Below are 12,927 nucleotides of genomic sequence, written 5' to 3'. Positions count from 1 at the left end.
TACTATGACGTTAGGTATTTGGTCTGTTTCACGCCCAAGCCCAATCTTGAAAAACTGGTAAAAAGCTGCTAATTTGTTTACATAGCCACATAAACTGCACTGTGTGTGTTAAACCACCATCTCTTAATTTCTTAAATGGTGTTTTCATTTACATGACATTTCAGAACACCGCCTTCTGCAAAAACCCTGGAATAAATTGTTTTCTTAAGTGCATGCAAACGTGGTCACTGTAGTGCCTTCACAAATCAATCTGACTATCAAGCCCAAAATAGCAACATTGGCTCAACCAACAGTGAAAGTTTGGGGTGGGGATATCTATTAGTTCAGCCTTTGGCAGACAGAGGGTATTATTCAAAAATATGCTTGAGAACAAGGTTTATTTTTCCAAACAGAATCTGCAGCACAAAGATTGAAGTAACAACGAAAACATAATGCATATTAAATATTCTTGCTAATTTGATTATACTTTGAGCTACCAAAAAGAGTGTGGTTCTTTCAGCTTCGTTTAATTAATTAGTTCATTTTATGTTGAATTCCAATCCATTGAAATTTGCAGCCTTTCCCTCAAAATCAGAAAAGAAAAGAAAGCCTACAGATTTAATTTGGGTCTGCTTATGACCAATACCAAAGGACATGCCCAACTCAAAGTTGGGGCTAAAACGAAATATCCAGAGTTTCCCACTGGAAATTATGACATTGTGGTAGTGTTCGTGCGCACATCTCAAATGCAATCATTACGACAATGACTTTAAGGTTAATTTGCAATAGAGCAACATTAAACACATTTAAAAAACCCAAAAGAACATTCTAACTGCCATTCAAAATGTTTTGTCCTCAGGTATGTGGAAAGGACAATGTGTATTAGGGAGGCTTTTGATGTAGCTACAACAGCACATGAGAACCGGCGGAGACTATAACTGATCCAGCAATTCCACCAGCCTCCAAGGTTAGAGAAGAGATTACCAGCAGAAAACACGTGTTGGAAGCAAAGTTTCCCACCATTTGAATCCACTCTCAAGGGAAGACAAAGCACATTGGATGACTTGGAAGAATTTTTTGAAGGTCTGACCTGGGCTCTGCATATACGCCCTGACTTGGCAGAGAAAAGCAATCATTTTAATGTTGACATAAAATTTTTACTGTGGGAGCTTAAAGGAATTCAATACAAGTTAAGCTCAATAAACAGCATTTGTGGCATTATATTGATGACCACAAAATATCATTGGCTCTTGCCTCCTTTATATATATATATAAAAAAAAAGGAAACAAAAATTGAGGTGCAAAACAGTGAGGAACTTAAAATGGAAGAGGACAATTTTTGGAGGGTTTAAATGCAGAAATGTGAAGCTTTAACTTCACGAACATTATTAATTCTGTTAAAATGTGTGTATTGTTTGAGTTGTTAAGTTGTTAAAATCGTCATTTTAACAGACATTTTAGGGTTTGAAAGTTTTGAAAATTGGATACAACTTTACACAGAAATGGTTAGTATATTATTTTATCATTAAAATCATATTAACAGGAATACTGTTTATGTCTTGTGGCCTTACTTTGAAACTTGAGTATTTTATAATTCAGGCCATGGCCCCATTCACTTCCATTGTAAATGCCTCACTGTAATCCAGATTTGATTTTGTATTTTTTCCTGGGTAGCTCAAAAAATACTGATGCCGACTACCAACCCTGAAGTCACAAGTTCGAATCCAGGGTGTGCTGAGAGACTCCAGCCAGGTCTCCTAAGCAACCAAATTTTCCCGGTTGCTAGGGAGGGTAGAGTCACATGGGGTAACCTCCTTGTGGTTGTGATTAGGGGTTCTTGCTCTCAATGGGGCGTGTGGCAAGTTGTGCATTGATCGCGGAGAGTAGCATGAGCCTCCACGTGCTGCGAGTCTCTGCGGTGTCATGCACAATGAGCCACGTGATAAGATGCGCGGTGTACTCCGCCACCCCGATTGAGTAACCATGCCAACACGATGACCTACTAAGTAGTAGGAATCGGGCATTTCAAATTGGGAGAAAAGGGGATAAAAAAAAAGAAAGAGGGACAAGCTGAAATACATTGTGGTAATTTCAGCATTATGCCACAAATGCTGGTAACTGACTTCAACTTGTATTGAACCCAGAATATTAATGTAAAATGTCTTGTACTTTTTTGCCCATTTTTTCTGTAGTTTATATGGTCCAAGATGTCAGGTAAAAAATTAGGACATAGCAACAAGCTGCAGACTGGTTTTCTTAATAACTGAAGTTATAACGGAGAAACATAAGGGTCAAAAAGCACATCCAATATCTTCAAAAGTCTGAAAATGGTCACATTCTTTTAGTCAGTGTATCTGTAAAGTATCGGTTTCAATCTATTGATATGTTGTGGCTAGGTCAACAACCCATCCGCTATCATGCTCTGCTCTTAGCATTTTCTTAAAATAGCAGCACTGATATCCCTGATATTTGTCATGATAAACGAAATAAAAACAGACTGATGGTTGATATTGAAGACATTCAAAAGGCAAAGTTTACAAGAGCTCAGAATGGAGGTGATGTGAGGCTGTAAAGAATGACCTTAACTCAAGCCAAGACGGATGGAGCAGAAATTATTTAAAGAAACAAAAAGGGCAGAAATGCTGATATTTCTCAACTGTAGACGCAACTCAGCTTCATGCCTTCACCTTCACTCATGAAGCAACACACAAAATGATACTGATAAGGTTACTTCTAAAAATGACTACATGCTCATTTGAGCATTTTGATGTTTTAATAGCAATAAGAATATACAGACTGAACTGCAAAAAAGCTTGCGATTATGGTTGGTAGTTCGTACCTCAACAATATGCAACAATGTCTTCTAGTTGACTCAAAAAAATAAATAAAAATGCATTATTTACTCACCCTTATGTCATTTTAAAACCCTAGGCAGTTATTTTTTCCAAACAAAGCAAGACATTTTGAAGAATTTGTCCATCTCTAGAGCTATGATATGTGTTGCGATGCGTCATGATTCACTTTATTGCGATACATCACAAAACATTTGGATTGTGATTGAGGCCCCAAGTGCGTAAGAGAGACCCAGTATGTCCACATCAGAAAGAGTGATTCTAAGGGTTATACACAAAAATATAGGATATGATATCGCTAGACAAAAGTACCACAGAATATGATTATATCGGCACAGCCCTAACCACATCTGTCAAGCTAAGAAAATAATTCCATACAACTTGTGCACTATATTTCAAGACTTCTGAAGCCATAAGATAGTTAGTATGAGGAAGACTGAAAATAATTTTGTTGGTTTAACTTATTTTCATTGTGTGAAACCAATGTCCACAATTGTGTTGAGTTTATTTGATTTGAAATAAAAATGTAGACTCTACTCAAATATGGAACCAAACTCTCTAAATCCTAAAGTCATTAAAACATTTAAGAGGTCCTAATTTAACATTACTTTTAATCTCACATTTTGGAATCGTAACTCAAATACACAAGTTCTTTCAACTTTGGCTTCGAGTACTTCGAACTCAAAATTACCAAGAACAAAATTACGGCTGTGTGGATACCCATAAACCTGTACGTTTGAAAAAAATATGTTTGTATGGTCAAAACAAGGGAACTTATGTAGTAAATATACATACAAGCATATACATATATACGCATACATACAAATTCATTTAGGGGTGAACCGATCAGCATCGGCCGATATTCGTCTTAAATCCGTGATCATGCCTAGATTTAGGGCTAATCCTTTTTTGCAGCATGCAGGGAATCACACATACACACTGCTCCTCTAAAGAATGAGCGCTTGCTCAGCCCTTGATGCATGACAGTGTGGCCTCTGGAGGATTGTTGGCAATTCTATGCATTCATGAATTTTAACTTTCAGACATGCTGTAATTGAGATGAATATGTCGTTAATATATATTTTGAATATATTTAAAAATGTATAAGAATTACACATGTATGAATATTAAGTTGCCCATTTTCTACAGTCATTACGGTAGTAATTCTGACTCATTGCACAGTGAGCAGGAAGAGGATAAAGACGTAATTTATTTAGTTTTAATTATAATGACTATTGCTGGTGTTTTGTTGTAGCTGGTTGATAATTGAGATTTTTGTGAAGTCACCATGAGGGTGATTAGGGTTACCTCTGGTGAACTTGGAGCCTTTAAGTTTAAGCCATTCATCTTTACCCAATTGTACCTATTTATGTGCACTAGAAGTACTGAGTAAAGTCCAGTGTGCCACATGGCCAACATAGAGTCTAGTCATACTTTCCCTTGAAGACATGTTACAACCTAATTTAAAAAATGAAATCAAAACAACAATATTTTAATCATAGAGGAGTTAAGCTTACTTGCAACTATCTAAAGTCACTTAAATTAAGTTCAGTTTACTTGAGCCATAAAAGTAGGTTTACTTAAAGCATGCAAACCGATTGCCTGGAAAAACCTAAGCAAGGTCAACTAATTATATTTTAGAGTGTTTGAACCTTGCAGCTTGTTGCTAGCTAGCAACCAACACATTAGTATATATTTTAGTATTGTATAAGGAGTATGGTGCTGCTGAGTGTTTACAGATCCCCAATCAGTCATTATACTGATGATTCCTCAGTATTTGCTTCATGAGAAAAGCAATACACACTAATTTTTATTTTCAGTAGTAATGTACGCAACCACAACGATTAGCTAAACCCTTCAAAAACCCTTCTCCACAATGTTAACACACAAAGAAATTCAACATGACAGAACATTAAACACCAAGAAATACATTAAAATAACACTTAGTTTTAAAATGTATATAGCTAATATATATATATAGATATACACACACACACACACACACACACACACACACACACACACACATACACACACTCATTAACAGTACATCAAATTATTTTATGTATAATCATAGACCCCAGCAAACAGAGTCCAGATATCAGAAAAGTTTCAGTCTGGAAAAAATAAATATTTTTGGGAGACCAAACAATTTGTAAAACTCTGTGACCCAAAATGCACAATCCAGAAATAATTATAGCCACAGAATGTAGAAGGTTTGGCACTCTTAATAAAAATAAGATATTACATGTTTTTAGTTGTCGTTTTAACATAAATGAGGAAAAAAAACTGCATTACGGATGTGACATCTCTTCGTTACAGATGTGACAGCAGCACTTACACCATGAGGGGTAACCAAACAAAATGCTTTGAAATCTGCATACTTTGACCTCTGAGATATATTTTATCACGCTATAAAACCCATCAAGACTGCATGATGAATTGAAATCGCCGTTTTTCCATGGTATGGTTGACATTTTCATGGAATTGCCCAAATGTCATTCTCCATACTGCAAACGTAATTTTGCAAGTTGTGTTTGGTTAGGACAAATGCGAGAGCCAATGCCGTTTAGTGTCAATGACATCAAACTTAAAGTAACATGTCATGGGGCCATTTTTAATCTGAACACGGATGCAAACAAAGCAAGATTTTCAGTGAAAAACAATTGAAATATCAGTCTGCTTCTGATGTAAAGCTATCGAATGTTTTTAGAAGACTGGGACTATAGAGCTCAAGTCATATTGATGATTTTTTATAGTATTTTTCTATGAACTGTTGTTGTATAGAAAAGAGCTCTGAAAAGATTCTTTAAATTCTTCTTTGGTGTTCCAGAGAAAAAAAAAAAACAACAACATTCATGTTTGAAACTACATAAGAGTGAGTAAAAAAATTACTTATTTGTTATTTTTATGTACTACTTCGTAAGATTTTAGAGATTTGATGTTTCAGACGTACGACACCGCCTTGAAGCCAGAATCTGATTAGTGTTTTGTTGCTTGTGTACCTGGGGATGGTGACACACTTGGTGTTGCAGTTCTGTGTGGTAATGGCTTTCTCCAGCTCGTCCAGCTGACCCGTCTTCTTCAACTTCTTCACCAGGCTCTTGACGGCTTTTTCACACCATTTCTCCTCCTGGCCGTTCTGCTCTCCGCCCCCGCCCGCTCCGCTGGCCGACTTCTTCCAGCCCAGCAGACGCTTCACCACGGGTGGAGTGAAAGGCAAGATGGAGGACATGTTTTGGGGTGTCCAAAGAGTGGTCAGCCCCCTACAGGGCAGGTGGAGTTACCGAGACAGATGGAGGCTTGGAGAATGGGGAGGAACAGACCCACGTTCCTAATAGGCCTTTAGGAAGAGGGTCTCTGTGCTGATAGTGAGGGGCAGGGGGATAGAGAAGCTTAGGAAACAGGAGAGGAAAAGGGGGGCGGGGGGTTACCTGAGTGGAGAAAAGCAGAAATCAAAAAAGAGTTTCCTCCACTAAATAAAGTGTACTTTACAAAAAATGTTCCTTAGTGGCTGGTGAAAAGCATTTTTAGGGCAATACTTGTACTGAGATCACAATAACTGAAATAGGTGATATTTTATTGCCATTTTATTTTATATATTGTTTCATCTATATTTAGGACAGTTAAGATTTTGTGCACTGTGACATTATTTTGAAGACACTTCAACACCCACACACCCACCCAATTCTTATTACGGCGGTAATGATAATTGGGGAGTTAAAATGTGCGTAAATGTCATGAGATTAATGTCACAATGTAAAATAAAGGCCTAATTTATTATTTCTTTATTTTGATAAGAGTAGAATATGACCAGTGCATTTTCTTGACAGGTTTTTATAAAATCTTTTAAATATTGAATATAAAAACAGTTTTTGCTCTATTGCTTGTTTATTATATTACTGTCTACTTAAATGCTTGCAAAAAATACTTCATTTAGAAATACTCAATGTAATATAAAACAACAAAGTAAATAGTAGGGGTGTAATGGTTCTTGGTAAAAAAGGAACCGTGCGGGTCGCCACCCACGGTTCGGTAGGCAATGGCACCGCGGTCACCTCAATTTTTATGACGCATCTGGAGCTTTGGTCAACAAAACAAAGCGTCAAACAGATGGCACAGTTACAACCTCTGCGAATGCACCTGTATGACTTTGTAGATGGACGATTGATGACATCACAGTTCTTTGTGTACATGAAAATGGCAAGCGTAAAAAACGAGACACCGATAGAAAAGCACCCCGTGGTTCTCTTTTATGGAAGTTTTTTTTTATTTTGCAGTCAATTACAACAGCAATGGTCAACAGATGTTTACAAAACATTGCATTGTTTACTGGTAATATATATAATCAATAATGTGCATGAGGGTTTATTTAAAACTTGCACACAAGTTACTCCTGTTTCCTTGTGCAGCTGTAACCTATCGCGAGCATCAGTAATGCGCTTTGATTAATGTCATTAACATGCCGTTATTGTAATCCATTGATGCATGATTTATAAAACAATTCCGAAATCACCCAGGGAAAGAGCCAGAGGTGAGCCGAATCTGCACTCACTCCCTTCCATTTTTAAGCAAGCACTCGGACAGTCATGAAACAATAACTAATGTGCTTGGGGTGTTAATTTAGGATTATTAAAATACTAGAGCAGCGTTATCACAACATCCCTTCTCGTATGCCTTTTAATAGCGAGGTTATTCCTTTTATAGGGATTTACAGCTTCAAAATATTGAATATATGTTGAGATGAGTTTAAAGTTCACTTTATGTTGATGCATGTAGTGTAATAGTGCAGGTATTAAGTTAAAATGTTGATTTTGAGTAATGTTGAGTAAAATGTTGAGTAATTTGAGAAAAGTTTTTTTAGTAAAGGACCCTGACGAAAATTAACCATGACTGTGGTTTTCTGAGCAGAAATCATGGTTTTGATACAATTAACCATGGTTTTATAACAGTAATACTGTAGTTTCCATCTAGTAACCATGATTTTACTATATTGTAACTATGATAGTAACTATGTTTATATTGTGGTTACTATGATTTTACTACAAATAAAATGGTTAAACTATGGTTACTGTTCTAAAACAATGATTGTTATTTTAGGGCAAAACTGTTGAAGTGTTTGTTACCAAATAGACTATTCTTTGGATTTGGTAGTAATATTTATTTTCTGAAAAAAGCAAATAATGAGCCGTACCAAAACAGTGACCCTAAAACCGTGATCCAGACTGAACCGTGAGAAATTTGAACCGTTACACCCCTAGTAAATGGACCAATACTACAGTTGACCAAAAAGAGACATAATTAAGTATTTTTAAAATTATGTAATTCTATCCTTGTGCAATATTTTCAAAATGTTTAAAACCTTAAATGAAAACGTAGAACTTTATTATATGATTCCTATTTAAATATATATATATATATATGTGACTTCTTAAGGTATACATCTGTAAATGAGCGCACATTAACAAGACAGGAATCAAATGGCTTTACATTATCTGTGCCATGCAGGATTAGAATTAAATGTAAATTTTTTTTGTTGTTTTTGATCAACAATTGTCTATAAAGAACACAAAGGGTATTAAAAGAGACATCATTCAGTGGCAAATCAGTTGCGTGGATTTCGTCTTTGGACACACATTACACGGAACAACTTTTACTCTCAACACGAAGTGAAAGGATCATGCTGTTGAATACTCCATCATTATACTGCACAATCACTGGTGAATGAAATCGAAACATTTACCAGCCAGTTGCCAAATATATACATTTCAGTCGCAAAGCGCTAAACTTAGTTGCTATGCAAGCGATTTCCACTCATTGTAGTAGAGTTGCTGCGAGTAGAGTAAAAGATAGAGCCTGGGATTTAAGAATCAATATTGAGATCGTTCAAATAAAGCCCCACCCCTACTTTATGATGCCTTTATATCCTTTTTTGGAGCTTGAAGATTTAGTTACTACTCACTTGCATTGTATGAACAAACAAACATTGTATCGCCATTAAAACTTACTTAATTGTGTTCCGGGAAAGAAAGTGACACGAGTTTAAGATGACATAAGGGTTAGTAAATGATGAGAGAATTTTTGGGAGAACTATTCTTTTAAGTATTACATGACAATTAAATTGCCAAAATCGCAATTATTTGTGACAATTAATCGTCAGCCAAATTGAATAATCATTGCAGCTCTAGTTTTTGCTGTGGCATTAAAAACGATAAATAATAATTACATTTCAATAGTGTTAGTATCAACTCCTAAAATGTGAGTATCATGACAACCCTTGAACAAGGAGTGATGTCAGGGTTTTAATTTAATTCCACATAAGAACCTCTATAAAGAAGAGATGCCAGACTTCTGGTGTGTTCAGTTGAGTGTTGCAAACATGGGGAAGAGGAACTAAAACATCTTGATAACTTGGGTGGTGTTAGGCTTACAAAATACACTTCTCCGGGCTCCGAGTTCCATTTACAATGACAGAAATGACAGACAATGAAAAAATTGCGTTACATTAACCAGAAAAACAACTTTTCCAAAAAAGTGCTAAAGAGGAACTTGTACAGTCTTTGACAGCACTATGACTTTATTACAATGTTTACTCTAAACAAATCTCATAAAGGACAAAATGTGTTAACTGTCAACAGATGGATGGCATATCAGAATACATTTTTTTCTGATGGCTTGAGCTGTAAGGGTTTAGACCTGCCAAACTGTACTTCAAACATAAAACACAACTGTATAGTCCTAATGTTGAACAGACCTTTGAAATCATTTTAATCTTATAAAATGCCATGTCTGAACAAGTCTGTGGCTGTGCGCCTCAAAACCGAGTGAACTGTCAAACTTAACAGCACTTTTGGTAATCAGAAGTACGTTTGGAACTTTCAAACTGAACATTAAAAGCATTTGTGGGCATCGTAGGCGTGTTTGTAACGCTTAAATCGAACGGTTGACGTATTTGAGAGCATCAGAACCACGTTTAGACCATTCGAACAATGCTTAAGGATTGTGAACGCGAATGGAACAGTCGAATCACTCTGAGGCGTCATCCGATTGTTTGGAACGTTCGAATCGAACGTTTGAAGCTATTTGGTCAATGTGGGCGATTTTGGAAGGTTCGAATCATTTTGGGGGGCATCATAGGCGCGTTGGTATTTTTCAGTTAAATGTTTAAAGCATGTTTGGGCATCGTGGGCGCGCTTGGAAGATGTTTGAGACGTTCGAATCATTTTTGTTCATTATAGGAAAGTTCGGAAGATTCTTTTCGACTGTCTTAAGCGCGTTCCGACCAAGCCAGCAGCGGTACTTTTTTGGACGTGCCTTTGATGCCCAAAATACTAGGTAAGCGTGTAACTAGATTTTGAAGCACAGCCAAATACAGTACAGTTGTGCACAGATTGCACAGCACTTTGATATCCAATAATCGAAAAGGACAAATTAGCAAGGAAAACAACCCCCCATATTATATCATACCAAATATATCTGCTGCAATGGAATAAATACGATGATGCATTTGAACCAGACCAAGCAGATCATCATCATTACCTCTTTACAAGTAAAAAAAAAAAGCGACCTATTAAAAAAATAAATCATTGTTTACCTCCTCCAGTGATGTGATGGTGGATCACGGGCTCGTTATGGCTGCATGGGCCGCTAGTCGACTCACTGTCCCGGTCTGCCTACAATATAACAAACCCCAGGATCAATACATTCACATTTTTAGCCGCATTACGAGCCTTTTCATCAGTGCAATGGCGAATAGTTGCGCTTAATGTGATCATGCGAGATGATGTGTGAGCTTGTGTGCTCATTGATTGTGTGTAAACCGCTAGCAGCCTGTGCTACTTTCTTTGACAGAAAAATAAACAGCTTTCAAACGGGTTTGTGAGCCGTTATCTTTTCACTTACGCCTCAACTCACCCTTTTAGCGAGAAGCCTTTTCTGTAAAGAAGGCGTAGAGTAAAATCCAACCGAAACTGGTTATTCGTGAGTGTGTAAAAGTCGATTTTAAACAATATTTTCCTTCCCACTGTAGCCGAATTACAGCAGCAAACGACGGCCTCTAACGCGCGCAACCTAACATTACGCTTTCGGCATAAGCCCCGCCTACTGGTTTCCTATTAGATGAGCAAGAAGTATGTCAAGGAAAATTATCTTGTTGATTGGTTCATATGAACATCAATCTTCCTAAATTTTTAATATGCAAATTATACTCGATTGTGATTGGCTAATCAAATTTTGACTTTTAATCAGTGACGTTTAGAGTCTAGCAGAGAAGCGGTGGTTTGTCAATACGGCTGTCCATCTATTGACTTCATAATAGACTCAAAGTAAACGGGGTGGGAAAATCGCAAGCGAGTTACTGCCTCTAAATAACATTACTACAAGATTGTGATGGGTGTATTCGTCCGCCATTCAGTAAAGAACAAATAGGACTGAAACGGCTTCTAGGCTATAACTATTTGCAGTGTTAACCACCTGTTTTCCAATGTAGAAATACAAATACATATTTATAAAGCAAAATAACGATGCACCGTGCTCACCTATTGTAAACATGCAGCAGTCTTTTTTTTTCGCCTTATCCTTTTGTACTCTTCGCTATTAAATTGAGAAATTGGCTCAAAGAAAAAAGTGTAGGATGTGTATGTACATCACAGAGGCTATTGATTAAAGTCAGCATAGCAATGTATTATCACGCGAACATGTTACCAAAATATTTTTCCCTAGACAACCTGAATAAATATGGCCTTCATATGTTTCATGAAGATGACTTTAGTATAATAGGCAATGTATTTGATGATAAAACACAAGACTTAAAAGTGTTTTTCAGTCAATAACGTAACAACACTCATTGCACTGACAACTCTTCCCACTAGATGTCGTCCTTGCTTATCTGTCTATCTCTTTCAATTACATGAGGTTCTATAACTTGTCTTTGTCAAGCGCAGTGACAACGCAGGAGCGATATAAACACTGGGATCATGTGGTGATTTATATGTCATATGTTCTCCTGGGACCCGTTCTTCATACGTCGCTTGATCTTCTAATCGCGCTAATTATATTCTGGCTAGTTAGCTTCTTCGAAAACCCGTACGAATTTGATTAATATAGCTAGATTGAGTTGTCTGAGATAATTGCGTTCATGCGTTGCTTGAATCAGAATCAGAATCAGCTTTATTGCCAAGTATGCTTACACATAGGCTACAAGGAATTTGTCTTGGTTACAGGAGCTTCCAGTGTACAACAAATCAAACAATACCAAAAACAGCAGCAAGACATAGGTAATTAAAACAAAAATAAATAATTATACGTGTACACTCACCTTCATACATACCCACATACACACAAGTAGTGCAAATCTATTACAATCTGTTATATAAAGAACAAAAATACAGTATATTATGTACAGAGCAATGTAAGTAATGGCAGAAGTGGATATGTTGGATAATATAAATAGACTTAAACTGTGTATTGCACATAATTATTGCTCAATGGGGCAATTTAATTGTTCATTAGATGGAAAGCCTGAGGGAAAAAACTGTTCCTGTGTTCTGGTGTTCAGAGCTCTGAAGTGCCGGCCAGAAGCAACAGTTCAAAAAGGTAGTGGGCAGGGTGAGTGGGGTCCAGAGTGATTTTTACAGCCTTTTTCTTCACTCTGGAAGTGTATAGTTCTTGAAGGGGGGGCAGGGGGCAACCAACAATCCTCTCAGCAGACCGAACTGTCCTTTGTAGTCTTCTGATGTCTGATTTTGTAGCTGCACCAAACCAGACAGTTATTGAAGTGCAGAGGACAGACTCAATGACTGCTTAGAGCACCTGTAGCAGGTTGAACTTCCTCAGCTGGCGAAGGAAGTACAACCTCTGCTGGGCCTTTTTCACAATGGAGTCGATGTGTATCTCCCACTTCAGGTCCTGTGAGATGGTAGTGCCCAGGAACCTGAATGACTCCACTGCTGCCACAGTGCTGTTTAGAATGGTGAGGGGGACAATGTTGGGGTGTTCCTCCTAAAGTCCACAATCATCTCCACCATTTTGAGCGTGTTCAGCTCCAGGTTGTTTTGAATGCACCAGACAGCCAGCCGTACAACCTCCTTTCTATATG

The 12,927-nt window shown here is 37.2% G+C and overlaps 1 protein-coding gene across 4 annotated transcripts in view; it reads right to left on the bottom strand.

The window, feature by feature from the left end:
• The window catches only part of smad2 (SMAD family member 2), a 32,973-nt gene extending 22,084 nt beyond the window's left edge, over nt 1-10,889 (bottom strand). For 3 of the 4 annotated variants that reach the window (XM_052117449.1, XM_052117451.1, XM_052117452.1), the window contains exons 1-3: nt 10,746-10,889; nt 10,426-10,504; nt 5,837-6,265 (exon numbers count right to left, since the gene is read on the bottom strand). In XM_052117449.1, coding sequence (XP_051973409.1) covers nt 5,837-6,066 — 230 coding nt within the window. In that variant the 5' untranslated portion in view covers nt 6,067-6,265; nt 10,426-10,504; nt 10,746-10,889. The remainder of the gene's footprint in view (nt 1-5,836; nt 6,266-10,425; nt 10,505-10,745) is intronic. The other variant, XM_052117450.1, reaches the window with a different exon arrangement.
• Nucleotides 10,890-12,927: the final 2,038 nt, after the last annotated feature.

This window comes from Xyrauchen texanus, chromosome 44 (genome assembly GCF_025860055.1).
Source record: "Xyrauchen texanus isolate HMW12.3.18 chromosome 44, RBS_HiC_50CHRs, whole genome shotgun sequence".
Taxonomy (NCBI): Eukaryota; Metazoa; Chordata; class Actinopteri; order Cypriniformes; family Catostomidae; genus Xyrauchen; species Xyrauchen texanus.
Note: the sequence above shows the minus strand (reverse complement) of the source record. Positions and strands in the feature narration are given on the sequence as shown.